General features: G+C 47.8%; 1 protein-coding gene across 4 annotated transcripts in view; it reads right to left on the bottom strand.

The window, feature by feature from the left end:
* Nucleotides 1–533: 533 nt before the first annotated feature.
* Nucleotides 534–27,179, bottom strand: part of LOC134966526 (heat shock protein 30C-like) — an 81,682-nt gene continuing 55,036 nt past the window's right edge. For 2 of the 4 annotated variants that reach the window (XM_063943321.1, XM_063943320.1), the window contains exon 2: nucleotides 534–1,421. In XM_063943321.1, coding sequence (XP_063799391.1) covers nucleotides 653–1,306 — 654 coding nt within the window. In that variant the 5' untranslated portion in view covers nucleotides 1,307–1,421 and the 3' untranslated portion in view covers nucleotides 534–652. Of the gene's footprint in view, nucleotides 1,422–21,260; nucleotides 21,303–27,179 lie in introns of those variants that run through there. The other 2 variants (XM_063943323.1, XM_063943322.1) reach the window with 2 other exon arrangements.

The raw sequence follows: 27,179 nt of genomic DNA, 5'->3' as shown, positions 1-27,179 counted from the left end.
CGGTGTTTGTGTCGGCCACTAGGGTCGCTAATCTTACTCACACAGTCAGCTACCTCATTGCGCCTCTTTTTTTCTTTGCGTCATGTGCTGTTTGGGGAGGGTTTTTTGGAAGGGACATCCTGCGTGACACTGCAGTGCCACTCCTAGATGGGCCCGGTGTTTGTGTCGGCCACTAGGGTCGCTTATCTTACTCACACAGCGACCTCGGTGCAAATTTTAGGACTAAAAATAATATTGTGAGGTGTGAGGTATTCAGAATAGACTGAAAATGAGTGTAAATTATGGTTTTTGAGGTTAATAATACTTTGGGATCAAAATGACCCCCAAATTCTATGATTTAAGCTGTTTTTTAGTGTTTTTTGAAAAAAACACCCGAATCCAAAACACACCCGAATCCGACAAAAAAAATTCGGTGAGGTTTTGCCAAAACGCGTTCGAACCCAAAACACGGCCGCGGAACCGAACCCAAAACCAAAACACAAAACCCGAAAAATTTCAGGCGCTCATCTCTATATATAAATGAGGAGAGCAAATTGTAGTTAAACTGTTTATTAAGAAACATATATAACATCACATTAGCAAGATAATTGTTCCAGACAGGAGTATAAAAATATACAATGACCCTGATGTATGTAACAGTCCCATAATGGTATCAGGAGGAGATGGCCCCAGTATCCGAGTCTCCCATCCCTTGGCTGCTCTGGGTCACTGGGGGGACGTCTTGTCCTTCTCCTGGGGTCTGGGTCACAGTGATGGGAACAGGTCTCCCTTCTGCAGCTGGCAGTGCCAGACGAGGAGCCTGGAAGTGGAGCTGCCCATGATCCTTGGAGAGGGAGCACAGCACGGCCTCAGGTATCACATCCTCTGGGAGCTCAGCTTCTCTCCTCCACTCTCTGTACTCATGGAAGTAGCCATCGGTCTCACTATCCTGTTTCTTGTCCCGTTTTCCCGTCACAATCAGTCTCCTTCCTTCTGTTGTCACTGTCAGCTCCTCAGGAGAAAAGGGACTCACGTCCAGGGTGAGCTCAAAGTTTCCCTTCCCCTCTTTGCCTGTCCTGGGAGAGGTGATCTCAGTGCCTGCAGAGTGTGTGCTCTGAGCTGCTCTTCTCATGTCCATGTCCTGAGCCAGGAGCTGACAAGCCTGGCTGACACGCTGCACTCTCCTCTCCATCTCCTTCCTCAGGCTCAGCATGTCATCTTCCAGCTGGTTATAGATGAGGCGTGTAGCTGGCCAGAGGGTGAGCGCAGGCTCACTGCAGGGACACAGAGGGCTGTGCGAGGACTGGAGGAGGCTGAGAGGAAACATCTTCCGCTGATTTCCCTGGAGCTTCTGGTCACAGATCAGCTGGAGACAATCTGCCTGTGTCTCAGTGTCGGCTTTCTTGCTGCTCAGTGCTGCAGCCAGTCCAGTGTTGCCAACTCTGAAATGAAAAACAAGCAACCGATGACTGAAAAATAAGCCCAAAACAAGCCCAAACCAATACTAAAAAGCCCCAAAAAAAGCCCAACTCAAGTTTTTTTTTTTATATATAAAAACAAACATTATTGTTTGTCTTATTAAAATACATATAATTATTTATATAATCTGCCTTTAAGGTCTTTACAATGATATTTATCAGCACAAAACTGGCTTTTAAAGAATACTGGCATTTTTATAAATATTATAGTTAGAGTTGTGAATTTAAGATACTATACTTTCATGTTTCCTCTAAAGAAAAATCTCAAGTGAAAATTGCCAACTGTATATACTGTATCTGTGGTCATTTGTATTCACTGTGAAATATTTATTCTATGGAAAGATAAAACAAATAATCTTACAACATCCAACTTTGTACTTCTATTAAATAAATAAAGAGGCCAAATCAAGGTAACAAAAACAAAAGATTATTAAGACAATTCAAAATAATAAATGCATATATAAATATTAAATAGTAACTCAATTCAATAAATAACAAAGGAATTACTGAGAGGTAAAGTGCATTGCAGATGGCATACTATGTGAGGTAAAGTGCATGGCACACTGTGTGAAGTATAGTGTATTGCAGATGGCATACTATGTGAGGTAAAGTGCATGGCACACTGTGTGAAGTATAGTGTATTGCAGATAGCACACTGGGGGTCATTCCGAGTTGTTCGCTCGTTGCCGATTTTCGCAACGGAACGATTAAGGCAAAAATGCACATGCGCATGGTACGCAGTGCGCATGCGCTAAGTAAATTTAGCACAAAACTTAGTAGATTTACTCACGTCCGAACGAAGAATTTTCATCGTTGAAATGTGATCGGAGTGTGATTGACAGGAAGTGGGTGTTTCTGGGCGGAAATTTACCGTTTTCTGGGAGTGTGCAGAAAAACGCAGGCGTGCCAGGATAAAACGCAGGAGTGTCTGGAGAAACGGGGGAGTGGCTGGCCGAACGCAGGGCGTGTTTGTGACGTCAAACCAGGAACGAAACGGGCTGAGCTGATCGCAGTGTAGGAGTAAGTCTCGAGCTAATCAGAAACTGCTAAGAATTATTTATTCGCAATTCTGCTAATCTTTCGTTCGCAATTCTGCTAAGCGGAGATACACTCCCAGAGGGCGGCGGCATAGCGTGTGCAATGCTGCTAAAAGCAGCTAGCGAGCGAACTCGGAATGACCCCCACTGTGTGAGGTAAAGTGCATGGCACACTGTGTGAAGTAAAGTGCATTGCAGATGGCATACTGTGAGGTAAAGTACATAGCACACTGAATTACAAAGGTTTTATGTAAAATGGATATAAGCAAATTCATCTGAGCTGTCTCCATCGTCTATAGAAGCTTCCATGTTATACATTCCTGAGTTGAAGCGCTGAAGCTAAAATCCTTGCAACAAATACCCAAGCGTCTTAAACCATATCTGACATAAAGAATACCACATAAAGTGGTCCTAAATTGCTTCACTGTTGTGTGTCTGGTCAGTGTCTTTGTTGTTGTCATTGTTAAAAACAAATTAGCCCTACTGAATACACACAACCGGCAGTCGGCAACAATAGACATAATGAATGACTCATCATCATTTCTTTAAGGCTCTATTCATCCACAACGTCTCACCTACAGTATGTCTGTGTGAGGATCTGTGTTATATGGATGAATGACTAATTATCTCTGAAAGTCGGTGTCAGTGATACCTAAAAACAAAAGAAGCCCAAAAACAAGCAGCAAAAAAAATTATAAGCCCAAAAACAAGCAACAAGCAACCACCCAAAAAAATAAGCAACCAGAAGAAAAAACAAGCCCAATTCCGCTTGTTATAAGCTGAATTGGCAACTATGAGCCAGTCCCACACTGGCTCCTTTATACTCACTCCCCCAAGTACTGGTCTCTTCCTGATACTTCCATGTGTGCGCTGCATATAGTGTGAGGGAGGGGCCTGTGTGTACACACTGCATAATACATGAGGAGGTGGTAGAGGAGGTACTAGTAACTTCTGGCATGTACTGGGGAGGTGACATCACAGGGGGCGGGGCCAGGTGTCTGCTGGAGATTACTATAGCGTTCTCAGCTGTGATCATTATTGCACAAGCTTAGTCACTGTAGAAAATGACTCCAGCAGTGTTACTATATAGTATACTATTGTAGACTATTCATCTTAATGTCAATATTTCTGAATTTAATCTTTTTCTGTGTATGTTTAAAATGTTTGACTGGATTACTTTAGGAAAATACATGTAAAACACAAAACGCAGTCATAAGTTTTATTAAAAAAAAAGCTACTAGCATTACTAATGTGGGGCATATGTGTAAGGAGCATTACTGTGTGGAATTATGTGTATTATGGGCATTACTAATGTGGGGCATATGTGTAAGGTGCATTACTGTGTGGCATTATGTGTATTATGGGCATTACTAATGTGGGGCATATGTGTAAGGTACATTATTGTGTGGAAATATGTGTATTATGGGCATTACTAATGTGGGGCATATGTGTATGGGGCATTACTGTGTGGCATTATGTGTATTATGGGCATTACTAATGTGGGGCATATGTGTAAGATGCATTACTGTGTGGAATTATGTGTATTATGGGCATTACTGTGTGGCATTATACAGGGTTGAACTGGCCCACAGGGTAACTCCCTGGTTGGCCCCACTGCCTGAATGTTGCTGGGTCAGATGCAGAACTAGCGGCGGTGCTAGGGGGCACTAGACAAAATTATGCCTAGGTAGGGCATTAAATTGGCTAGGGCCGGCTCTGCCTGTGCTGAAACACCTTTCTTATCAAACAACTAGTTCAACACTGGTGATGGCAATCATACATTAAGAGGGAAGTCCAGGAACAGAGCATTCTGTCCCTCCTGGAGAGGGTCAGAGCCGGCCATAGGCATAGGCAAACTAGGCAATTGCCTAGGGCATCAGCAGCTACTGCTGATTAAAATTATATGTGGCATGCCTATATTCTGTCTGTAGCATTTCGTATGCAGATACAGCCACAGTCTCACACAGAATATAGGCATGCTGTATATCATTTTACTCAGCAGAAGCTGCTTGTGCATCCTAGCCACATACCAATGCAAATAAGATATATTTTCATTAAAAAAAGGTGCCCGACGTTAGCATTGAGGCAAGATTTATGAGGACACATCTGTATCCAAGCAGAGACAGAGGTCACATTGTTAGAGGCAGTGTGAGTGCTGTGTGCATGTGAGTGGGTTGGTTGTGCAGTAGTGTTCGGAATATGTGTAAGGAGCATTATGTGTGTTATATAAAAATGCATTAATAATGTGCAACATATGTGTAAGGGGCACTGTGTGTCATTATGTGTATAAGGGCATTAATAATGTGCAGCATATGTGTAACAGGGTACTACTGTATGTGTGTCATTATGTGTATAGGGGCACTAATAATGTGCAGCAAATGTGTAGGGGGCACTATGCATGTCATTATGTGTATCAAGGCATTAATAATGTGCGGCATATGTGTAAGGGACATTATGTGTAAAAGGGCATTAATAAAGGTTGTCATAATGTGTAAGGCGCATTATGTTTATAAGGACATTAATAATGTGTCTCATATGTGTAAGGGGCATTACTGTGTGGAATTATGTGTATAAATGCATTACTTATGTGTGGAATTATGTGTATAAGGTGCTCTACTATGTGGCATTGCGTATAGAAAGGGCACTACTGTGTCATCTAATGTGAATAAAAAGCAACAGGGTGTGATGTAATCTGAACAATGGGCTCTACTGTGAGGAGTAACGTTTATAAGGTAAAGTGATACTACTGTGGGATGTAATATGAATTATGGACACTATTGCATGATCAAATGTGAATAAAGTTGCAGTACTGTGTGGCATAATTGGAATTGGGGTTACACTATTGTGTGGCCATGCCCCTTGCCAGCAAAAACACACTCCTTTTTGGGCTGTGCGCCAAATGTGCGAACTGTTCCTATTTAAAATATAGGGGCTACAAACCCCAAAATAAGGACTGCTATGGGTGAGGGGTGATGGTGCTGGGAAAGAGGTGCAAGGTCAGAGGCGGAACCAGTGGTGGTGCTAGGGGGGGGGTAGGCGGTCAAGATGCCGCCGGCCGGAATCCCGGCGGTTGAAATACAGACGCCGGAATCCCGACCGCCACAATCCCGACCGCCACAATCCTGACCGCCACAATCCTGACCGCCACAATCCCGACATATTCTCCCTCCGTGGGTGTCCACGACACCCATAGAGGGAGAATATAATAGTGTGCCGAGCGTGGCGAGCGAAGCGAGCCCGCAAGGGGCTGCGTTCCGCTCGCCACCCCTGTCGGGATTGTGTGGTCGGGATTCCGGCGTCGGTATTTCGACCGGCGGCATTTAGTACTGATCCCCTAGGGGGCACCAGCCAAAATCTTGCCTAGGGCATCATATTGGTTAGGGCCGGCTCTGGAGAGGGTCATGTTGGGAGGTATGCACTATGCAGTAGGTGCAGTGGGGAGGAGTCACAGTGACAGACTGCAATGAGGAGCACTGGCACTGCAGCAGGCTGGGCTCCCGATCATTGCAGGCGTGGTGTGTGTGAGGTGCCGGACATTAGAGGGTGCCTGTGCACACCAGGCACCGTGGCCCTTTATCATTTTCTGCAGGTAGCTCAGAATGCATGTAGCTTTAGTGATCCCTCTGGCCAGAGCCATTTTCTGGAGAGTTTGGGCTAGATGCATCATCGCTTGAAGAGTGATAAAATGGAGAGAGAAAAAGTACCAGCCAATCAGCTCCTAACTGACATGTCACAGGCTGTGTTTGAAAAATGACAGGAGGTGATTGGCTCATGCTTTTCCTCTCTGCATTTTATCACTTTCCGAGCGATGATGCATCTAGCCTTTGTCTTTACAGACCTGACACAAATCACTAATATTTGAGAGTTTGTCAGTTAATCTCCAACTTGCTGGGTATTATAAATGAGGTGAATTTGAGACCAAACGCCGTGGGCAGTTCCGGAGACTTATGGAGAATTATAACTTGCCAAACACTAGCAACCTAGTACAATCTGATCTTTGAAGCTTTTCTATATTGTGTCACCTTTACAGGTCTGTCTTCAGATTATACATTTATTTGAACAACTTTCTTTTAATAGTATAAATTAAAAAATATATATTTCTGTGTCTCTGAAATAGAGTTACATTTCCCACTCAATCCCTGTGGTGCCAGAGGGCAAGTAGGGAAGGAAAGTACATTTCTGTTATGACATTAACCTCTTCCTTTCCTCTTAGGTTGTCTAATACAAAGGCCATATTGGTCATTTTATTTGAAATACTTGAATTAATTTTATAAATTGTTGTATATGTATCTAAACCACTGATGTCTAACTTTAATAATTATCATTTATAAATGTCCAATTACTGTCAGAGACGTATTTAGGAGTCAGGATGCCCCTAGGCACAATGATATTGACAGCAGTGAGTGACGCCAGGGTGAGTGTGATGCCAGGGAGCTGGTGACAGGAAGAAGGTGGCAGGGAGAAAGTGACAGCAGTGAGTGACGCCAGGGTGAGTGTGATGCCAGGGAGCTGGTGACAGGAAGAAAGTGACAGGGAGCTGGTGACAGGAAGAAGGTGACAGCAGTGGGTGACGGCAGGGTGAGGGTGATGCCGGGGGCTGGTGACAGGGAAGGTGACAGCAGTCGGTGCCAGATATTGGTGACAGAGTGAGGGTGACGCCAGGGAGATGGTGACAGGAAGAGGGTGATGCCAGGGAGAGAGTGACAGCAGTAGGTGACAGTAGAGGGTGATGCCAGGGAAAGAGTGACAGCTGTGGGTGACAGTAGAGGGTGACAGGGAGAGGGTGATGCCAGGGAAAGAGTGACAGCAGTGGGTGACAGTAGAGGGTGCCAGGGAGAGGGTGATACTATAGAGAGCCAATTCTGCCGGCGGGAACAGTACGAGATCCCGCCGGACAGGATCCCGGCGATCGGAATACCGACACTGGGATCCCGACTGGCACAATCCCGACAGGGGGGCGAGCGCAATGCAGCCCCTTGCAGGCTCGCTGCGCTCGCCTCGCGGCGGGCACGGTGCCTCGCGGCGGGCACGGTGCCTCGCTACGATCGGCACACTAATTTATTCTCCCTCTATGGGTGTCATGGACACCCACAGAGGGAGAATATGTTGGGATTGTGCCGGTAGGGATCCCGGTGTCGGTATTCCGACTGCCGGGATTCCATCCTGCGGGATCTTAACCACATCTCCTGCCGGCAGTACAGCATACAACATATGCAGTACAGCCCTGAGCCTTGGGTCCCTTGAATACAGCATGGGTGAGCTCAGTCCATTACAAAGTACCCCCGGCCCCCCTCCCAAATCCCGGCCAGCAGCAGCAGCAACCCAACCCCCCCTTTCCCCCCAGCAGGCCGGGCAGCATTTGCACCCTGGTAGCCATCAGGAGGTATTGCTGCTAGCCCCTCACACTAATGATGCACAAAGTCCTCACCAGTAAAACATTGCCCTTGCCTGGTTGCAAACTGTAAAGCTGATCATGGTGTAGTGCGGAACATCTCTCATACATATGTAAATAAAAATAATTAAGAAAAAAAATCCTACATATCGGAGGGTGTATCCCCCCCCTCCTGAATCTGCCCAATCACATCAGTGTTAGTGACAGGGGCGTGCTTTCATACGGGCTGAAAGCCATAGGTGTGCGCAGGGGGGGGGGGGGGGGGGGGGTGCCTGGTGCGCACTGGCACCACCTAATGTCCGGCACCCCTATCTCACATGCCTGATGCAGCGATCGCCGAACAGGCTGGTTACTGTCCCCTCTGCGCTGCACCCTGTCAGGACTGCATTACTGACCGGACGCCTGGGTTAATCAAGGGTGCCACTGCCACTGGCTTTCAAACTCCTGCCTCCACTTCCATATACAAAAACAGCGTGATGTGATGTGATTACGTCATGCTGCTCGCACGCCCACCCATCACATCCGCCACACGCCCACCTCTCTCCTTCTACGCTATGCCAACGCCAGCCACTGATGAGGAGCAGCATGCAGCCAGTGTTCCTCTTAGGAAGACAAATTCAATACTGGCAGGCGGTCGGCAGCAGCATTGACACATCTCTCGTTTTTCCAGCAGCAGCATTAACTAGTCTGCGACTGTCAGTGTCAGTGAGTGACTGACTTGTAAGTAAGCTGCTGCAGCTTGCAGGGGAAAGAGAGGAAGAGCCAGACCAGGCTGAGGAGGAGCAGTGTAATTGCAGTGAGTGCCTTCAGGGGTGTTTGTTTGGTGCACACAACAACATCTGACAATGTATCTGCTTTATTAAGATTGGTACAAGGGTGGATATTTTATATTGCATTGACCGTTAATAGATGGTGCTAGACATGCCCAAAAGGTGGTGCTAGACACACCCCTCCGATGGTGCACCCCCTAATGAAATGTGCTGCGCACGCCTATGCTGAAAGCACACCCCTGTCAAAGAGGCACTTCTGGTAAGTGCCGCTTTTGCTGGTTTTTTTAATGGGCTTTCACGGCTTAATTCTTGGCTCCGCCTCCCGCTTACGGTCCTTTAACATAGACAGCGGGAGGTACAGAGAGCGGTGCCTCCGACACACATTTAAAACAGTTTTTATAATGTAATAATTATTAAAACAATATAAAGGCTGCACGTCCCTGTTATATACATTACACCAGGTAGTCCATTAAACACGTTGCACCAGGTAGCCCATTATACACATTGTACCAGGTAGCCCATTTTACACATTTTACCAGGTAGCCTATTATACACATTGCACCAGGTAGCCCATTATACACATTGCACCAGGTAGCCCATTATACACATTGCACCAGGTAGCCCCTTTTACACACTGCACCAGGTAGCCCTGGAGAGAGTGTGAGAGAGAGTGAATGTGTGAGTGTGTGTGTGAGTGTGTGTTTCACTCACCACCATCAGCGCTGGCTCCAGTTTGTCCCTCTGGCTCCATGCTGTGTCTCTGTCTTTACTTCTGCCCAATGTGAAGCAAGGTGGAAGTGTGTAGCAACAGTGGTGCGGGAGACTGCCGGGGGTGGGCCAGCGAGGTATGGAGAGTGGGTAGCAGCTAGGGGGGTGCTGCCCAGCACGGTGTGAGGTACAGGAGGCGGCCAGGAGGGGTGGCGGCCAACACGTGTGGATGCGGAGGTGGTACGGGCGTTACATTGTGGTGCGGGGGCCCATGCAGTGCTTCTCCCACCTCCTCATCAGCAGCACTAAAGTCTTGGGGGTAAGAGCTGATAGTAGAGGGGAGAGCGGCTCCTCCTCCAGTTCTGGCCGGGATTTACAGACTGGGAGCCGATACACTGTCTGGCGGTGGCATACAATGAGTCAGTGTGACTCATTGTAATGCCAGCGGTTAGTGGGCTTCTTCACTGCGGCGGCCTGTGGGCTTGGAAATCCGGCCCTGCAATGCCGTTGCTCCAATGCAAGGGGGGGACTGCCTTGACACCCTCAGCAGGTGCCGCCCGTAGGCACTTGCCTAGAGACAAATCCAGCATTGATTACTGTGTTTCTAAATTATGTCTTTAAGTTGCAGTGTAGAGTGCTCTGTGATTTATATTTCCTACACTAGGGGGCACTGTACTGTAATATTCATGCCCTCTGCTGCAGTGTTTTTATAAGGAAAATTTACTTTTAAGCTGAGAGTAATTTTCTTCCTACCCATACAGTTGTACAATACCAATGTCACAGTCTTTTATTTCACATACTTTATATGTCTTTATATATTGCTGTATAGGTAATTTATACACTGATCACTTACTGTAATCACTTCTAATCACAAATACTGAAACACTAGGTGATTCATTGCGCCCTACGGGCGGTCTTCACACCGTCGTAAGGGTCTACACCCCTTAACCCTTGCACGACCTTGTGGCGTGCAATATTTGTATTATATGGAGTATTACCTCCAATCATAATTGTGTGAGTGGTTAAATATTGCACGGACAAAGAGCCTGCAATGGTTAAGGGGTCGTAGCCCCTTGCAATGGTGTAAAAGCGCATGCAGGGCCTGATGAATCACCTAGTAGGTGCTGTGGTTGGGGGAGTGGCAGGTGTGGGGGAGACACTGATGAGGGACCGTGTCCGTGGGTGCCGCGGGTGGGGGAGGGGTGGTTGCAGGGGTGCCGCGGGTGGGGGATGGGCTGGTGCGGTTGTGCTGTGGGTGGGTAAGGGGTGCCACCGCAGGTGTGAGGGTACAGCGGGTGAAGGAGGGGTGGGGGAGGGGTGCTGTGGGTGAGGGTCCAGAGCATCCATGGGTGGTGGAGGGGGGGAGGGGTGTGTGGCGGTGCCACGGATGGGGCCCGGAGGTACTGCGAGTGGGGGAGGTAATGCTTCTCCTGATTCTCCTCCTGGCAGCAGCTAAACTGCTGTCCTCCCTTTGGCAGTGGCTCTCCCGGAGACTCGCTTAGCAGCCAAGCAGCCAGTCACTATTGTTAGTTCCGGTGTCCCAACGCGCCGCATTACAGGGAAGAAGATGCACTCAATAAACTACAGCTCCCAGCAGCCCTTAGCGCCGTAATGCTTTGGTGTTAAGGCAGTGGCGTAACTACTGCCCCCGCAGTCCTCGCGGTGGCTTGGGGGCGAGGGGCTGCGGGGGCGCCACTGACTTTGCACAGATTGACATGCGGACGAGCGTCCGCATGTCAATCTGCGGTCTCCTTCCCTCCGCTGCTGTAAGGAGGGACACGGAGCGCACATAGCGCGCCTCTCCTGTGTCCGCCCCTGGCTCTCCCCCGGCCTGTCTAATAAAGGAAGTGCCGTTCGTGAGCTCTGATTGGCTCACGAACCGGCACTTCCTTTATTAGACCGGCAGGAGAGCCAGGAGGGACACAGGAGAGGCGCGCTATGCGCTCCGTGTCCCTCCAACACAAAGGAGCAGGGGGTGGGAGCAGGCACTGTGGGGGAAGATCTGGCACTGGGGTCATATACCTGGCACTGTGGGGGAATATGTGGCACTGGGGGCATATACCTGGCACTGTGGGGGAAGATCTGGCACTGGGGGCATATACCTGGCACTGGGGGCATGTACCTGGCACTGGGGGCATATACCTGGCACTGTGGGGGAATATTTGGCACTGGGGGGAGCAGGCACTGAGGGGGCATATGTGGCACTGTGGGGGCATATACCTGGCACTGGGGGCATATATCTGGCACTGGGGGCATATACCTGGCACTGTGGGGGAAGATCTGGCACTGGGGGCATATACCTGGCACTGTGGGGGAATATTTGGCACTGGGGGGAGCAGGCACTGAGGGGGCATATGTGGCACTGTGGGGGGAATATCTGGCACTGGGGGCATATACCTGGCACTGTGGGGGAATATCTGGCACTGGGGGGAGCAGGCACTGAGGGGGCATATGTGGCACTGTGGGGGAATATTTGGCACTGGGGGGAGCAGGCACTAAGGGGGCATATGTGGCACTGGGGGGGGGGGGGGTATATGTGGCACTGGGGGCATGTACCTGGCACTGTGGGGGAATATCTGGCACTGGGGGCATACACCTGGCACTGTGGGGGAATATCTGGCACTGGGGGCATATGTGGCACTGGGAGCATGGCCCTAGCAACAAGCACTACCCCCTAGCAACGAGCATGACACCCAGTGCATGAAACCCCCGGCAACAAGCATGACACCCAGTGCATGAAACCCCTGGCAACGAGCATGACACCCAGTGCATGGAACCCCTGGCAACGAGCATGACACCCTGAGCATGAAAACCCCTGGCACCGTGCATGGAACCAAGAGTATAAAACCGCTGGCAACGAGCATGACACCCAGTGCATGAAACCTCTGGCAACGAGCATGACACCCTGAGCATGAAAACCCCTGGCACCGTGCATGGAACCAAGAGCATGAAACCCCTGGCAACGAGCAGGTAATTTAAAAGTAATTAGAAGCCTTACTGTAGAACTTAATGTGTAATGGGCATTACGGTGTGTGGCATAATGTATCACGGACATTGCGGTGTGTGTCATAATGTGTCAGGCATTACGGTGTGTTGTATACTATATCACGGGCATTGTGGTATGTGGTATAATGTCTCAGGATCATTGTGGTGTGTGTCATACTGTGTCACAGACATTGTATGTGCTATAATGTATCAGGGGCATTGCAGTGTGTAGCATAATGTATAACGGGCATTGCGATTCCTGTCATAATGTGTCACAGGCATTACGGTGTGTGGCATAATGTGTCGGGGGCATTACAGTGTGTGCATATTGTGTCATGTGCATTATTGTGTGTGGCATAATGGCTAAGGCCATTGCAGTATGTGGAATAATGTATACTGGGCATTACTATAAGGAGAAAAAATGACAAATAATGTAAGGGGCATGAATCAGGATTATTTTTCTTTCCTGTGGTGGCTAGCGTCTGGGCGTGCAGGTGCAAAACTGGGGTATAAGGTAGTCTTTTCCTGCAATGCCACGCCCCTTTACATGAAGCCACGCCCATTTCAACGAAGCCACGCCCCCTTTTTGGCGGCGCGCGCATATTTGTCCCTTTACTAGTGCCAATTATGGGGGGTATGGGGGGGGGGGGGGGGGGCGCCGAAGGATTTTTTGGCTTGGGGGAGAAAAAATAAGATTTTACTCACCGGTAAATCTATTTCTCGTAGTCCGTAGTGGATGCTGGGGACTCCGTAAGGACCATGGGGAATAGACGGCTCCGCAGGAGACTGGGCACATCTAAGAAAGATTTAGGACTATCTGGTGTGCACTGGCTCCTCCCCCTATGACCCTCCTCCAAGCCTCAGTTAGGAACTGTGCCCGGAAGAGCTGACACAATAAGGAAGGATTTTTGAATCCCGGGTAAGACTCATACCAGCCACACCAATCACACCATATAACACGTGATAGGAACCCCGGTTAACAGTATGATAACAAAATGGAGCCTCTGAAGAGATGGCTCACAACAAAACCCGCTTTTTGTAACAATAACTATGTACAGGTATTGCAGACAATCCGCACTTGGGATGGGCGCCCAGCATCCACTACGGACTACGAGAAATAGATTTACCGGTGAGTAAAATCTTATTTTCTCTGACGTCCTAGTGGATGCTGGGGACTCCGTAAGGACCATGGGGATTATACCAAAGCTCCCAAACGGGCGGGAGAGTGCGGATGACTCTGCAGCACCGAATGAGAGAATTCCAGGTCCTCCTCAGCCAGGGTATCAAATTTGTAGAATTTTGCAAACGTGTTTGCCCCCGACCAAGTAGCTGCTCGGCAAAGTTGTAAAGCCGAGACCCCTCGGGCAGCCGCCCAAGATGAGCCCACCTTCCGTGTGGAATGGGCTTTTACAGATTTAGGCTGCGGTAAGCCTACCGCAGAATGCGCCAGCTGAATAGTGCTACAAATCCAGCGCGCAATAGACTGCTTAGAAGCAGGAGCACCCAGCTTGGTGGGTGCATACAGGATAAACAGCGAGTCAGTCTTTCTGACTCCAGCCGTCCTGGAAATATAAATTTTTAGGGCCCTGACTACGTCCAGCAACTTGGAATCCTCCAAGTCCCTAGTAGCCGCAGGCACCACAATAGGTTGGTTCAAGTGAAAAGCTGAGACCACCTTTGGGAGAAACTGAGGACGAGTCCTCAATTCTGCCCTATCCATATGGAAAATCAGATAAGGGCTTTTACAAGACAAAGCCGCCAATTCTGAAACCCGCCTGGCCGACGCCAAGGCCAACAGCATGACCACTTTCCACGTGAGATATTTTAAATCCACAGTCTTAAGTGGTTCGAACCAATGTGATTTCAGGAATGCCAAAACCACATTGAGATCCCAAGGTGCCACTGGGGGCACAAAAGGAGGCTGAATATGCAGTACTCCTTTGACAAAAGTCTGAACTTCGGGCAGTGAAGCCAGTTCTTTTTGGAAGAAAATCGACAGAGCCGAAATCTGAACCTTTATGGACCCCAATTTGAGGCCCAACGTCACCCCTGCTTGCAGGAAGTGCAGGAATCGACCCAGTTGAAATTCCTCCGTCGGGGCCTTCATGGCCTCACACCAAGCAACATATTTTCGCCAAATGCGGTGATAATGTCTTGCGGTGACATCCTTCCTGGCTTTGATCAGGGTAGGGATGACTTCCTCCGGAATACCCTTTTCCTTAAGGATCCGGTGTTCAACCGCCATGCCGTCAAACGCAGCCGCGGTAAGTCTTGGAACAGACAGGGTCCCTGCTGCAGCAGGTCTTGTCTGAGCGGCAGAGGCCAAGGGTCCTCTGTAAGCATCTCTTGAAGTTCCGGGTACCAAGCTCTTCTTGGCCAATCCGGAACCACGAGTATGGTTTTTACTCCTCGCCTTCTTATTATTCTCAGTACCTTGGGTATGAGAGGTAGAGGAGGAAACACATAAACCGACTGGTACACCCATGGTGTCACTAGAGCGTCCACCGCTATCGCCTGAGGGTCTCTTGACCGGGCGCAATATCTTTTCAACTTCTTGTTGAGGCGGGACGCCATCATGTCTACCTGTGGTTTTTCCCACCGGTTGACCAGCATTTGGAAGACTTCTGGATGAAGTCCCCATTCTCCCGGGTGGAGGTCGTGCCTGCTGAGGAAGTCTGCTTCCCAGTTGTCCACTCCCGGAATGAACACTGCCGTCAGTGCTAACACATGATTCTCTGCCCATCTGAGAATCCTTGTGGCTTCTGCCATCGCCATCCTGCTTCTCGTGCCGCCCTGTCTGTTTACATGGGCGACCGCCGTGATGTTGTCTGACTGGATCAGTACCGGCTGGTTTTGAAGCAGGGGTCTTGCCTGGCTTAGGGCATTGTAAATGGCCCTTAGCTCCAGGATATTTATGTGAAGAGAAATCTCCTGATTTGACCACAGTCCTTGGAAATTTCTTCCCTTTGTGACTGCCCCCCAGCCCCGAAGGCTGGCATCCGTGGTCACCACGACCCAGTCCTGTATTCCGAATCTGCGGCCCTCTAGTAGATGAGCCCTCTGCAGCCACCACAGCAGCGACACCCTGGTTCTGGCCGATAGGGTTATCCGCTGTTGCATCTGAAGATGGGACCCGGACCATTTGTCCAACAGGTCCCACTGGAACGTCCTTGCGTGGAACCTTCCGAATGGAATTGCTTCGTACGAAGCTACCATTTTTCCCAGGACTCGTGTGCATTGATGTACCGACACTTTTCCTGGTTTTAGAATGTCTCTGACCAGAGATGACAATTCCTCTTTTCTGGTCTGTGTCCAGAATCATTCCCAGGAACAGAAGACGTGTCGTCGGGACCAGCTGTGACTTTGGAATGTTTAGAATCCAGCCGTGCTGTTGTAGCACTTCCTGAGAAAGTGCCACCCCCACTATCAACTGTTCTTTGGACCTCGCCTTTATCAGGAGATCGTCCAAGTACGGGATAATTAAAACTCCCTTCTTGCGAAGGAGTATCATCATTTCGGCCATTACCTTGGTAAAGACCCTCGGTGCCGTGGATAACCCGAACGGCAGCGTCTGGAACTGATAGTGACAGTCCTGTACCACAAATCTGAGGTATTCCTGGTGCGGAGGGTAAATGGGGACATGCAGGTACGCATCCTTGATGTCCAGGGATACCATGTAATCCCCCTCCTCCAGGCTCGCAATAACCGCCCTGAGCGATTCCATCTTGAACTTGAACCTTTTGATATAAGTGTTCAAGGTTTTTAAATTTAAGATGGGTCTCACCGAACCGTCCGGTTTCGGTACCACAAACATTGTGGAGTAGTAACCCTTTCCTTGCTGAAGGAGGGGTACCTTGACGATCACTTTCTGTGAATACAGTTTTTGAATAGCCACCAACACTGCCTCCCTGGCAGAGGGAGTTGCCGGCAAGGCAGATTTTAGGAAACGGCGGGGGGGAGACGTCTCGAATTCCAGCCTGTACCCCTGAGATACTACTTGAAGGACCCAGGGATCCACTTGTGAGAGAGCCCACTGTGTGCTGAAAAACCTGAGACGTGCCCCCACCGTTCCCGATTCCGCCTGAGCAGCCCCAGCGTCATGCTGTGGACTTACCGGACGCAGGGGAGGACTTCTGCTCCTGGGAACTAGCTGTGTGCTGCAGCTTTTTCCCCCTTCCTCTGCCCCTCGGCAGAAAGGATGAGCCTCTAGCCCGCTTATTTTTCTGGGGCCGAAAGGACTGTACCTGATAATACGGTGCTTTCTTTTGCTGTGGGGTAGCCTGTGGCAAAAAAGTCGATTTCCCAGCAGTAGCTGTGGAAACGAGGTCTGAAAGACCTTCCCCAAAAAGTTCCGCCCCTTTATAGGGTAAAACTTCCATGTGCCGCTTGGAGTCGGCATCACCTGACCATTGCCTAGTCCATAACCCCCGTCTGGCGGCAATGGACATAGCGCTTATTTTTGATGCCAGCCGGCAAATATCCCTCTGTGCATCACGCATGTATAAGACCGCGTCTTTTATATGGTCAATCGTTAGCAAAATATTGTCCCTATCCATGGTATCAATGTTTTCCGACAGGGAGTCTGACCACGCAGCAGCAGCACTGCACATCCAAGCTGATGCAATAGCGGGTCTCAATATAATGCCAGTGTGTGTGTATATAGCTTTTAGGGTACTTTCCAGCTTTCTATCAGCAGGTTCTTTTAGGGCGGCCGTATCCGGAGACGGTAGTGCCACCTTCTTTGATAAGCGTGTCAATGCTTTATCTACCCTAGGGGGTGTTTCCCAGCGTGACCTATCCTCTGGCGGGAAAGGGTACGCAGCCATTAACCGTTTAGAAATGATCAATTTCTTATCTGGGGAAGTCCACGCTTCCTCACACACCTCACTTAATTCGTCAGATGCAGGAAAAACTACTGGTAGTTTTTTCTCACCAAACATAATACCCTTTTTTTGTGGTACCTGGGGTATCATCAGAAATGTGTAAAACATTTTTCATAGCCTCAATCATATAACGGGTGGATCTATTGGAGGGTACACTCGTCTCATCATCGTCGACACTGGAGTCGGTATCCGTGTCGACATCTGTATCTGTCATCTGAGGTAGCGGGCGTTTTATAGCCCCTGATGACATTTGAGACGCTTGGACAGGCACAAGCTGAGTAGCCGGCTGTCCTATGTCGTCAAACCTTTTATGTAAGGAGCTGACACTGTCACGTAATTCCTTCCATAAGTCCATCCACACTGGTGTCGACCCCGCAGGGGGTGACATCACATTCACAGGCATTTGCTCCGCCTCCACATCATTATCCTCATCATACATGTCGACACAGCAGTACCGACACACAGCAGACACACAGGGAATGCTCTTACAGAGGACAGGACCCCACAAAGCCCTTTGGGGAGACAGAGGGAGAGTATGCCAGCACACACCAGGGCGCTATATAACACAGGGATATCACTATACAGAGTGTTTTCCCCTATAGCTGCCTATAATATATATATACTGCGCCTAAATTGTGCCCCCCCTCTCTTTTACCCTTTCTGTAGTGCAGGACTGCAGGGGAGAGCCAGGGAGCTTCCTTCCAGCGAAGCTGTGAGGGAATAATGGCGCCAGTGTGCTGAGGGAGTTAGCTCCGCCCCTTTTTTGGCAGGCTTTCTCCCGCTATTTTATCATTTCTGGCAGGGGTTAATATACACCTATATAGCCTCTGGGGCTATATATGGTGTTAGTTTTGCCAGCCAAGGTGTTATTATTGCTGCTCAGGGCGCCCCCCCCCCAGCGCCCTGCACCCATCAGTGACCGCAGTGTGTGGTGTGCATGAGGAGCAATGGCGCACAGCTGCAGTGCTGTGCGCTACCTTGGAGAAGACAGAAGTCTTCAGCCGCCGATTTTCCGGACCACCTTCTTGTTTCTGGCTCTGTAAGGGGGACGGCGGCGCGGCTCCGGGAACGGACGACGAGGTCGGGTCCTGTGTTCGATCCCTCTGGAGCTAATGGTGTCCAGTAGCCTAAGAAGCCCAAGCTACCACCACTTAGGTAGGTTCGCTTCTTCTCCCCTTAGTCCCTCGTTGCAGTGAGCCTGTTGCCAGCAGGTCTCACTGAAAATAAAAAACCTAAACTATACTTTCTTCTAGGAGCTCAGGAGAGCCCCTAGTGTGCATCCAGCTCAGCCGGGCACAGAAATCTAACTGAGGCTTGGAGGAGGGTCATAGGGGGAGGAGCCAGTGCACACCAGATAGTCCTAAATCTTTCTTAGATGTGCCCAGTCTCCTGCGGAGCCGTCTATTCCCCATGGTCCTTACGGAGTCCCCAGCATCCACTAGGACGTCAGAGAAATTTCTAGTTACGCCACTGCGTTAAGGGCTGCTGTGAGGTGTAGTTTATTTTGTGCTTCTACTTCCCTGTAATGCGGCGCGTTTGGACACCGGCGCTAACAATAGTGACTGGATGGCAGAACAGACTGACTGGCTGAATCAATGTAAAAGGTGAGAGTGCTGTGCAGTGTCAGTGACACTGCACACCCACTGCACTGCACAGCACTGTCACCTTTTACATTGATTCAGCATCCAGACATTACCCTCCGCGATATCACCCATTCTATCCATTAAATTAGCCATCTCGGGGCTTCCAGTCAGGGCCTCTGGGCACGGCTGTGGTGGGGAGTCACTTCTGTGACATCACGCGCAGAGGAGTCTCCGGGGCTCAGAGAGTATGCTGCGCAGGGAGGGCTATGAAAGCCTTCCGCTGCGCTGCTTTCATGCACATCTATGCTGGTGGCCGCAGCAGCTTTTGTTCCACCTGCGCCGCGGCTAGGGAGTGGGGATTGTTGATGCCGGAGGGGGCAGGCGGACTGGCAGCAGGACATAGGGGGTCATTCTGACCCGTTCGCACGCTGCAGTTTTTCGTAGCAGTGCAAATGGGTCGATTCTGCACATGCGTGGCGGCCGCAATGTGCAGGCGCGTCGTTGCACAGCGACGGCCGTCACTGGGCAACGACAAGAAGAACGAAGAAAGCGATTGCTGCCGCAATTGCAAGAAGATTGACAGGAGGAAGGCATTCTGGGGTGTAAACTGACTGTTTTCTGGGAGTGGTGCGGCAAACGCAGGCGTGTCCAGGCGTTTGCAGGTCAGGTATCTGACGTCAATTCCGAGACCTGATAGGCTGAAGACTTCGCAGCGGGTAAGTAACTCCAGAGCTACTCAGAAACTGCACAAAATGTTTTTGCATAGCTCGGATGCACAAGCGTTCGCAGCCTTGCTATGCAAAAACCCTCCCCCATAGGCAGCGTCTAGTTGATCGCACGGGCAGTAAAAAGTTGCTGCATGCAATTAACTTGGAATGACCACCATAGGACACTGCAGTAAAAGGATTTTTTGTTTTCCCTATCTACAGCGCAGAGACCAGAGCCGGCCATAGGCATAGGCAAGATAGGCAATTGCCTAGGGCATTTGATATGCCTAAGGGCATCAGCAGCTTCTGCTGATTAAAATGATATGCGGTATGCCTATATTCTGTGTGTAGTATTTCTTATGCAGATACAGCCACAGTCTCACACAATATATAGGCATGCTGCATATAATTTTAATCAGTAGAATGTGCTTGTGCATCTTAGCCACATAGCAATGCAAATAAGATGCATTTTCATAAAAAAGTGCCCGACGTTAGCATTGAGGCAAGATTTATGAGGACACATCTGTATCCAAGCAGAGGCAGAGGTCACAGTGTTAGTGGCAGTGTGAGTGCTATGTGCATGTGAGTGGGTTGGTTGTGCAGTAGTGTTCGGAATATGTGTAAGGAGCATTATGTGTGTCATGTAAAAATCCATTAATAATGTGCAACATATGTGTATAGGGCACTATGTGTGTCATTATGTGTATAAGGGCATTAATAATGTGCGGCATATGTGTAACAAGGTACTACTGTATGTGTGTCATTATGTGTATAGGGGCACTAATAATGTGCAGCAAATGTGTAGGTGGCACTATGGCCCTCATTCCGAGTTGTTCGCTCGCTAGCTGACTTTGCTTTTAACAGGCTGCTCCTCCAGGTACCCTGCAAGGTAAGGCAGTGGTGCAGTGCCTTCAGGGTAACAACCATGCTCCCCTGTCAGCTCTGTTCTGTACTGATCACACACCCGTGGATTAGGCTCCAAAACAGAAGATTGGGCGCCCTAACTAGGACATTAGATGGGATTAGCAATTATATGTGGTTAAACCCTGTCTATTTGGGCACGTATAAAGCAATAGGCGCCCAATCAGACCAACAAATGAATTGCTCTGATGGGTGCCCCAAAAAAACATTTGAATCACCGCCAAAGTGTCAAGCCCATTTAATGAAAGTATCTCTGGAAAGTGAATGGCCAGCAGAGGGGAAAGGAGCACAGGTGGCCCTGCGCTTAGAGCAGAGGTGATTAAATAGAGGAGGGGGTCAGATTGGAGCCTGCACATAGGCCCACTCCGCTCTAGAGGTGCAGAAGAATCTCACATTGTGCTAGAGTCCACTGCGCATGTACAGGTCTCCAGGAACATGGCAACCATGCCTTATTCCAGGGGACATGCCTAATGTGCATGCACTAATCACCAGGAAATGGTCACTTTAGCTATTATCCCCATGATTTCTGCAGCTCTGCAGCCAGGTCGGACTGAGTGGTAAGTATAATTATATTGGTGGTGGGTGTGCGGTGTGAGGGGCCCCTGTGCACTGCTCAACTTGCACCCATTATAGATATGCCCGTGGCTTAGAGTGATAACACAGTCTGTATAATCAGCCATACTGCGCTTACATTTCACCAGATAATATACAGGTATTGTGTCCTGAATCTTCACTGAAAATTGACTGACTCAGCATCTCCCTTTAGGACCAGTTACATATGTGCAACATTGCCTTTCTTAGCATGTATATGGCTTACCTTACCTATATGTCAGCGCCGGACAGCTGAAGTCACCTAGACTATCAAAGGAGGAGTGGGGACTGTTATAGGTAGCAGCTGGCTCCATATAGTACAATTCATTTTACTTCTGAATCTTTCTATATCTGACATTCACATTGGATTATATTTACCTTAATGAACTGAAGTGAAGTTGAATTTTTACAATTGCAAAAAACAAACAAACTAAAAATTAAAAGGAACTAGGAATTTTGAGTAACGTTTGAAGGTATATGTGTAAAAAAGCACTGCGATAGTACATACTATGATATGTGAGAAGAAGGCACATTTCTAGGAATAAAGGCAATGAGGCAATGAGGCCTGGAATAGATTACCCCACATGAATAACATCAGGTATAATATAGTGCATCTGTTACACAGCAGAGTCAGCCTCTATAACCATGTTACCCCACAGTGATGTCATTTTTACCTGTTTAATACATAGGGGTGTATTCAATACCTGTTGAATCCTTTCCAACGGAAAGGATCCGACAGGTCAGTATTCAATGAAAGGTCAAATCCAAGTGTGAGCTCCCAACACCTCTCACAACTAGTACCTGGGGAGGCAGATGCTGGGAAGGCAGACGTCTGGCGGGGAGGCTGGGGAGGCAGACGCTGGGGAGACAGACGTCCTGCGGAAGGGTCCTTTACTCACCTGTCCCCGCTCCGGTCCCCGTCACATGACATGCTGCTGCTGTTTCCTTTCCTCACCCAGCCGCTCCTCTACTCACCCATCCCCGCTCCGGTCCCCATCACATGCCATGCTGCTGCTGCTGTTTCCTCCCCTCACCCGGCCACTCCACTGCTCACCCATCCCCGCTTCGGTCCCTGTCACATGCTCGCCATCATGACGTGTACCCGCTCCCCTGTCTCATCTCCACGGTTCCGACAATGTCATTCCGACTTTTAAAGAAGTGAGATTGACATTGTCGGAACCGGGGCCAAAACCTGTCGGATTTGGCCGCGGAACACGTGGATCCACGGCATATCCGACAATCCACGACCCGACATTGAATAGGTCGGAACGCCTTCCGACCTAAATCTGTCGGAAGCTGCCGTCTTTCTGACAAGACGGCAGCTTCTGACACTTTTTGAATACACCCCATAGGCTCCAGCCAACACATCAGCTCACTCTACAGTGTGCACTATACATACAGAATACATTTGCCCATTGACCAATGACGGTTAGCTGGGCAGGGAGGGGTAGAGCGAGGGCATCCGACGTGACCCAGGAAATGCCGGGACCAGCTACTAGTAATTACTATAATAATGGAACTTCATTACTTCATGAATTTATTATTAGGGCAATGATATTTAAAAACATTTTAAATTATGTGGAAAATTATATCATTATATTATTTGGGTCCAGAATAATGAATGAATGAGATAAGCACATTTATCTTGGCACTTGTAGTTCCAGAGGTATGTAATATAATTGGTCTTCATCATTAATATGGCCCTAATTAAATATATGGTATTTTCTAAATACATGGGTTTCTTTTTAAACATTACCACCAATACAATCGTTCAATGATTATGGTCTATCAATATATTTATCCTTTTGGGGGGGGCTTAATTGAGTATAGGGTTTCACCAATGGCCATCCCTAATTGAGTATTAATTAGTAACATACTGTATGTTTCATGTGGTCCTAAATACTATAGACTTAAGGAGAATAATTTATGCCGCCAAACACTAGCAACCTATTACGTTCTATATTGCGTCACCTTTACAGGCCTATCTTCAGATTATACATTGATTTGAACAACCTCCATTTAATAGTATAAGTAAAATGTTGTCTGTTCCTCTGAAATACAGTATTGCCCTGAGTTACATTTTCCCCACAGTAATACACAATCCCTGTGGTGCCAGAGGGCAGGTAGGGAAGGTAAGTGCTTTCTTGTCATGACATTAACCTCTTCCTTTCCTCTTAGGTTGTCTAATACAAATGTCATGGTGGTCATTTTATTTGGAATACTTGAAATAATTTTATAAATTGTTGTATATGTAACTAAACCACTGATGTCTAACGTTAATCATTTTCAATTATAAAAGTCCAATTACTGTATTATAACTCAAGGTGTGTACACACGGTGCAATTTTTCTTACGATTTTGACTAGTCAAATTTGTAAGAAAATATAGTGCATATCGCACCGTGTGTATAGTCCTTGTGATGCTGATGCATGGTGCCGCAGGATCGGCATCGCAAGGAAAAATAGACTGTGCAGGCAGCCCAACATTGACTATATTGGTGGGGCCGGGCTCCAGCCACGTTGAATAGCCAATGTCGGCCCTTTACAGCACATTGCACTGTGTGTACACGCCGGTTCCGGTATGAATGGTCGACCATGTTATGGTCGACAGTCATTAGGTCGACCACTATTGGTCGACATTGACATGGTCGACATGGACACATGGTCGACACATGAAAATGGTCGACACATGAAAAGTCGACATATGAAAAGGTCGACATGTTTTTTAACTTTTTTTGGTGTCGTTTTTTGCGTAAAGTGACTGGGAACCCCAATTAGTGCACCGCGTCCCCTCACATGGCTCGCTTCGCTCGCCATGCTTCGGGCACGGTGCCTTCTCTCCGCTACCGCTTTGCTCGGCACACTTTACCGTTCCAATCGTAGTCCATGTGGATCGTAAAGTATGGAAAAGTTCCCCAAAAGAAAAAAAAGTTAAAAAAACTCATGTCGACCTTTTCATGTGTCGACCTTTCATGTGTCGACCATTTTCATGTGTCGACCAAGTGTCCATGTCGACCATGTCAATGTCGACGAATAGTGGTCGACCTAATGACTGTCGACCATAACATGGTCGACCATGTGAACGGATACCGTACACGCCTTAACAGAGTGTGCTGTGATTTTGTTTCCTACACTAGGGGGCGATGTACTGATATATTCACGCCCTCTGCTACAATGTGTCCATAAGTAAAATGTACTTTTAAGCTGAGAGTAATTTTCTTCCTACCCATACAGTTGTACAATACCAATGTCACTGATCTTTTATTTCAGATACTTTATATATCTTTATATATTTGCTGTATAAGTAATTTATACACTAATCACTTGCTGTAATCACTTCTAATAACAAATTATGGAACAGAATACACAACGCTGCTGCCTGGATTCTGCTGTAAGTGTGCCAGACCCATTAAGGTAATTAAGGCAATGTGACTTTAGCCATTTTGCCTATTAAATGTGATACCTGTAAATAGATTTGTTTGGAAAGTGAGAGGGACACAATTTCTATCTGTTATACTGCAGTATATATAAATGAGGAGAGCAAATTATAGTTAAACTGTTTATTAAGAAAACATATATAACATCACATTAGCAAGATAGTTGTTCCAGACAGGACTATAAAAATATACAATGACCCTGATGTATGTAACAGTCCCATAATGGTATCAGGAGGAGATGGCCCCAGTATCCGAGTCTCCCATCCCTTGGCTGCTCTGGGTCACTGAGGGGACATCTTTTCCTTCTCCTGGGGTCTGGGTCACAGTGATGGGAACAGGTCTCCCTTCTGCAGCTGGCAGGGGTATCGGTGAAAGCCGGACCGGACCAAATTCCGGAACGCCGGACGAGACCCGCTCCCTGCAGCGACCCCTGCCGCTGAGGAGTTTTGTGTGCGCGCGTCCGTCCGGGGGGCGTGACTGACAGGCTGTCAGCGGGGAGACGGGGAGCGAGAGCTTAGAGCCGGCTCCTTTCAAGAAGCTGCGGCTGCTGCTCCCGGGTGACTTTGCCCTGCACACACAGAGGACGGGCGAACGGGTCCGTGCGCTGCTGTGTGCGGGGAGAGATTACAGTCTCCAGACCCCGCTGCAGCTGCTCTGCCCGGACATAGGGAGGGAGGGGGGAGCAGCAGATACTTGTGCTGTTCTGCATACAGATCATTACTTATTTATTTATATATATATACATATATATATATACATATATATGCATACACATATACATATATATATATATATATATATATATATATATATATATACACATATATATATATATATATATATATATATAGCCACTTGCTGCATATGGAGGGGGGGGGGGCATGTACAGTCTGAAATACTGTATGATATATGCTAAGTTATGAATTACCCCTTACCCATTGAAGGGGGGGAGGGCACACAGGTACATGTCGCCCCCCCCCCCCCCCCATTTAGTTTAGAAAATAAGAATTTACTTACTGATAATTCTATTTCTCGTAGTCCGTAGTGGATGCTAGGGACTCCGTCAGGACCATGGGGTTTAGCGGCTCCGCAGGAGACAGGGCACAATAATAAAAGCTTTAGGATCAGGTGGTGTGCACTGGCTCCTCCCCCTATGACCCTCCTCCAAGCCTCAGTTAGGATACTGTGCCCGGACGAGCGTGCATAATAAGGAAGGATATTGAATCCCGGGTAAGACTCATACCAGCCACACCAATCACACCGTACAACCTGTGATCTGAGAAGGCAACGGTACCACCTGCGATCCTTGCTTGTAAACTGGCTGCTGGAATTTTTAAGTGACTCCACTAATCACAAAGTAACATAAAGAGAAAAGATGAAAAAATTCCTGCGCACTAGAAAGGGTATATAGAACACTTTTCTTTAGGGTGTTAAAAATCTTTTAAAAAACCTGTATAATGAGTTAAAGAAATATATAGGTGAACTTATTTCCTTGTCCACAAGAAATATTCACATTAAAAAATATACCCCATGTGTCGTTGTCTTCACAAAGGGATATATACCATACGTCTCATTTCTTGCAATAAAACAATAGGGGAAAGTCTCGTGATGTGAAAAATATATGTATAAAATACAATCAAAGTCCGAAAAACAGTCTGTTGTTTATCTGGTATTCTCCTTGTTGTAGCAAGTCGTTCCCACCATATATGACTCCTTATCTGGCTCCTCAGTATAGGTGCATGAAAAACAAATAATAAGGAATCATGGTGCAGACTTCTATACAAATTTATTCAAAGACACAATTTTTTACAGTTAAAATGCGTACCAGAAAGGACCTTCCAGGAAGGCACAGTAAAAAGCAAATAAGGGTATTTGTTGAGCTCCCCCTTATAGAGCTGTACCTTCACCAGGTCCTATGCAGCAAGAACACCAACGCGTTTCAACCGGGCAGGTTGAAAAAGACCTGCCCGGTTGAAACGCGTTGGTGTTCTTGCTGCATAGGACCTGGTGAAGGTACAGCTCTATAAGGGGGAGCTCAACAAATACCCTTATTTGCTTTTTACTGTGCCTTCCTGGAAGGTCCTTTCTGGGACGCATTTTAACTGTAAAAAATTGTGTCTTTGAATAAATTTGTATAGAAGTCTGCACCATGATTCATTATTATTTGTTTTTCATGCACCTATACTGAGGAGCCAGATAAGGAGTCATATATGGTGGGAACGACTTGCTACAACAAGGAGGATACCAGATAAACAACAGACTGTTTTTCGGACTTTGATTGTATTTTATACATATATTTTTCACATCACGAGACTTTCCCCTATTGTTTTATTGCAAGAAATGAGACGTATGGTATATATCCCTTTGTGAAGACAACGACACATGGGGTATATTTTTTAATGTGAATATTTCTTGTGGACAAGGAAATAAGTTCACCTATATATTTCTTTAACTCATTATACAGGTTTTTTAAAAGATTTTTAACACCCTAAAGAAAAGTGTTCTATATACCCTTTCTAGTGCGCAGGAATTTTTTCATCTTTTCTCAACCTGTGATCTGAACCCAGTTAACAGTATGATAACAACGAAGGAGCCTCTGAAAAGATGGCTCACAACAAGAATAACCCGATTTTTGTAACAATAACTATGTACAAGTATTGCAGACAATCCGCACTTGGGATGGGCGCCCAGCATCCACTACGGACTACGA

The sequence above is a fragment of the Pseudophryne corroboree genome, chromosome 10 (genome assembly GCF_028390025.1).
Source record: "Pseudophryne corroboree isolate aPseCor3 chromosome 10, aPseCor3.hap2, whole genome shotgun sequence".
Lineage (NCBI taxonomy): Eukaryota > Metazoa > Chordata > Amphibia > Anura > Myobatrachidae > Pseudophryne > Pseudophryne corroboree.
The sequence above is the reverse complement of the archived record's forward strand: the minus strand, read 5'-3'. Positions and strand labels throughout refer to the sequence as shown.